This window comes from Apis dorsata, unplaced genomic scaffold, assembly GCF_000469605.1.
Source record: "Apis dorsata unplaced genomic scaffold, Apis dorsata 1.3 scaffold_108, whole genome shotgun sequence".
NCBI classification, from domain to species: domain Eukaryota; kingdom Metazoa; phylum Arthropoda; class Insecta; order Hymenoptera; family Apidae; genus Apis; species Apis dorsata.
This window is the reverse complement of record NW_006263404.1, coordinates 87,118-89,209: the sequence shown is the minus strand read 5'-3', so window position 1 is coordinate 89,209 and position 2,092 is coordinate 87,118. Positions and strand designations below refer to the sequence as shown.

At 24.4% G+C, this 2,092-nt stretch overlaps 1 protein-coding gene across 8 annotated transcripts in view; it reads left to right on the top strand.

Annotated features, from left to right (window-relative positions):
• The window catches only part of LOC102672974 (syntaxin-binding protein 5), a 32,016-nt gene that overhangs the window by 1,479 nt on the left and 28,445 nt on the right, over positions 1-2,092 (top strand). For 7 of the 8 annotated variants that reach the window (XM_031508859.1, XM_031508860.1, XM_031508858.1 and 4 more), the window contains exons 3-4: positions 184-318; positions 1,937-2,000. In XM_031508859.1, the coding sequence (XP_031364719.1) occupies positions 184-318; positions 1,937-2,000 (199 nt within the window). The remainder of the gene's footprint in view (positions 1-183; positions 319-1,936; positions 2,001-2,092) is intronic. The other variant, XM_031508862.1, reaches the window with a different exon arrangement.

Below are 2,092 nucleotides of genomic sequence, written 5' to 3'. Positions count from 1 at the left end.
AAAAAAAAAAAAAAAAAAAAAAAAAAAAAAAAAGAAAAGAAACAGAAATATAAATAAACTCGATGCAACAAACGATTTTTAAAAGAATCGAGTACGACTGTAAATATATTATCTATTTATTAAAATTTTACACGTGTAATTCACGTAAATGAGTTGTAATATATTCTGTATATTTTCAAACAGAATAACGTGCATTCACCTACCATTACAAAGTAAATGGCTGTACGTTGGTACGGAACGAGGGAACATTCATGTACTCCATATCGAAACATTTGTCCTTTCTGGATATGTAATTAATTGGAACAAGGCTATCGAAGTGTGAGTATGCAAATATCTTTCTATATAAATGTGTAATATTAATTATATTATAATTATATTATAACAATTGTGTTATACGTACATATGTAGAATAAACAGCGCGAGCAACACACATTTTCAATTTGTAATTCTGTTTGAAGATTATTGTTACTACTTTATTATACTTTTGATAAATTATAAAATTTTATAATTATAAAATAGGCAATGTGTTTGTGCGTAGATTAAAAATATTCTTTATGCAATTTCGAGTTAATACGGAAATTAATTGTATATATATACTATTTAAATTTCTTTCACGTTTTTTAAATTATTTCCGTGATAATACAGAAATAATATTTTTAAATTTTATGATTAAAATATTGTTAATAAATAAATTAAGATAACTACTATATAATTTTAAAAGAAAATTAAAGAAAGAATATCTTAGAATTCAATATTATATATATGTTTTCAAAAAGATGAGTGAGATTAGAATTAAGGAATTTAATTTGTAATCATAAGTACGTCATATTAGAATGTGTGAATATGTATAATGTGTGAATGTATGGAGGGAACATTAATCCGTAGAACAATATATTGTATATAGGATCAATTTTAAAACATGCATTATCGATCGTTAAAGTTTATTTAAAAATAAAAGGGTTTAAAGAGGGAAAATGAAAATATAAGTAAATTAAAATTTAATTTTTAATAGGAGAAACATCAAGAAAGTGAATCAATGTGAATAATATATGTGAATCTTTAATGAATACTTGGTAAAAAATTTTTCAATGGGTTCTTGATTAGCCAAGAAGGATGGGAAATAATGTTATTCATAAAAGTCAAATTCTAAAATTAAATATTATAATATAAAAATAATATTATTTTAAATGTAAAATCTGATGTATTGATTCTAAATGATTTAAAGTATCCTATATTAATTATTATTTAATACTTTTTAAGTTTCATCCAATTCTTCCTTACTTTAGAGATTTTACTTTAATATGGAATAGATATTACAGCTTTCTTGATATCACAATAATATAATGTTATAGATATATTATAGATATATTCTAATTTGTCTATTCTTTTTTTTTTCTCTCTCTCTCTCTAAAAACTTCATTTCAGGATTTTACCAGATAACATGTATTATTATGTATACGTTACGCATTAAGCACAAGCACAGCTTTCATTGTATTTCGTGCATCTATTTTAATTTCTTGTTTTAATTTTTTTTTTTTTTTTTATTTTTTTCGTGTTGTTGTAATAGATTATGATTACATATTGTATGTACTAATTCGTACGAAGCATACTAAGCATACTAACAAGATACGTTTGTCTTTGGAAAGAACCAAAGTATACAGAGAAGTATAAAGTCAGCCCAAGCTTAAATGAAATCAAGTATTTTTGCAAAAGAACATTATTGTGCACAATTGGTTGAATTGTGGTGTAAAAAAATGATTATTTGAATACTTTTTTTAAAACGTGATACACGTATGTTCGAATATAGAAATTAATCCTATAAGTAGGCATATAAATTACGTATGCGAACACGATACATATACATTTATACAACAGCGCATACTTACAATTACACATACACGCACACGTATATAATATATGTATATATATTTTCCAGATCTAGAAAGACCCATCCTGGTGCTGTAGTACACTTGAGTGATAATCCTTTAGATTTGAGCAAGGTACGCGTGTTTTTTGAGTACGTTTTATTTTGCATTATTCTCCATCCTTACCATGACGTCATACCTTACATTTTTTAATATTATGTCGAATT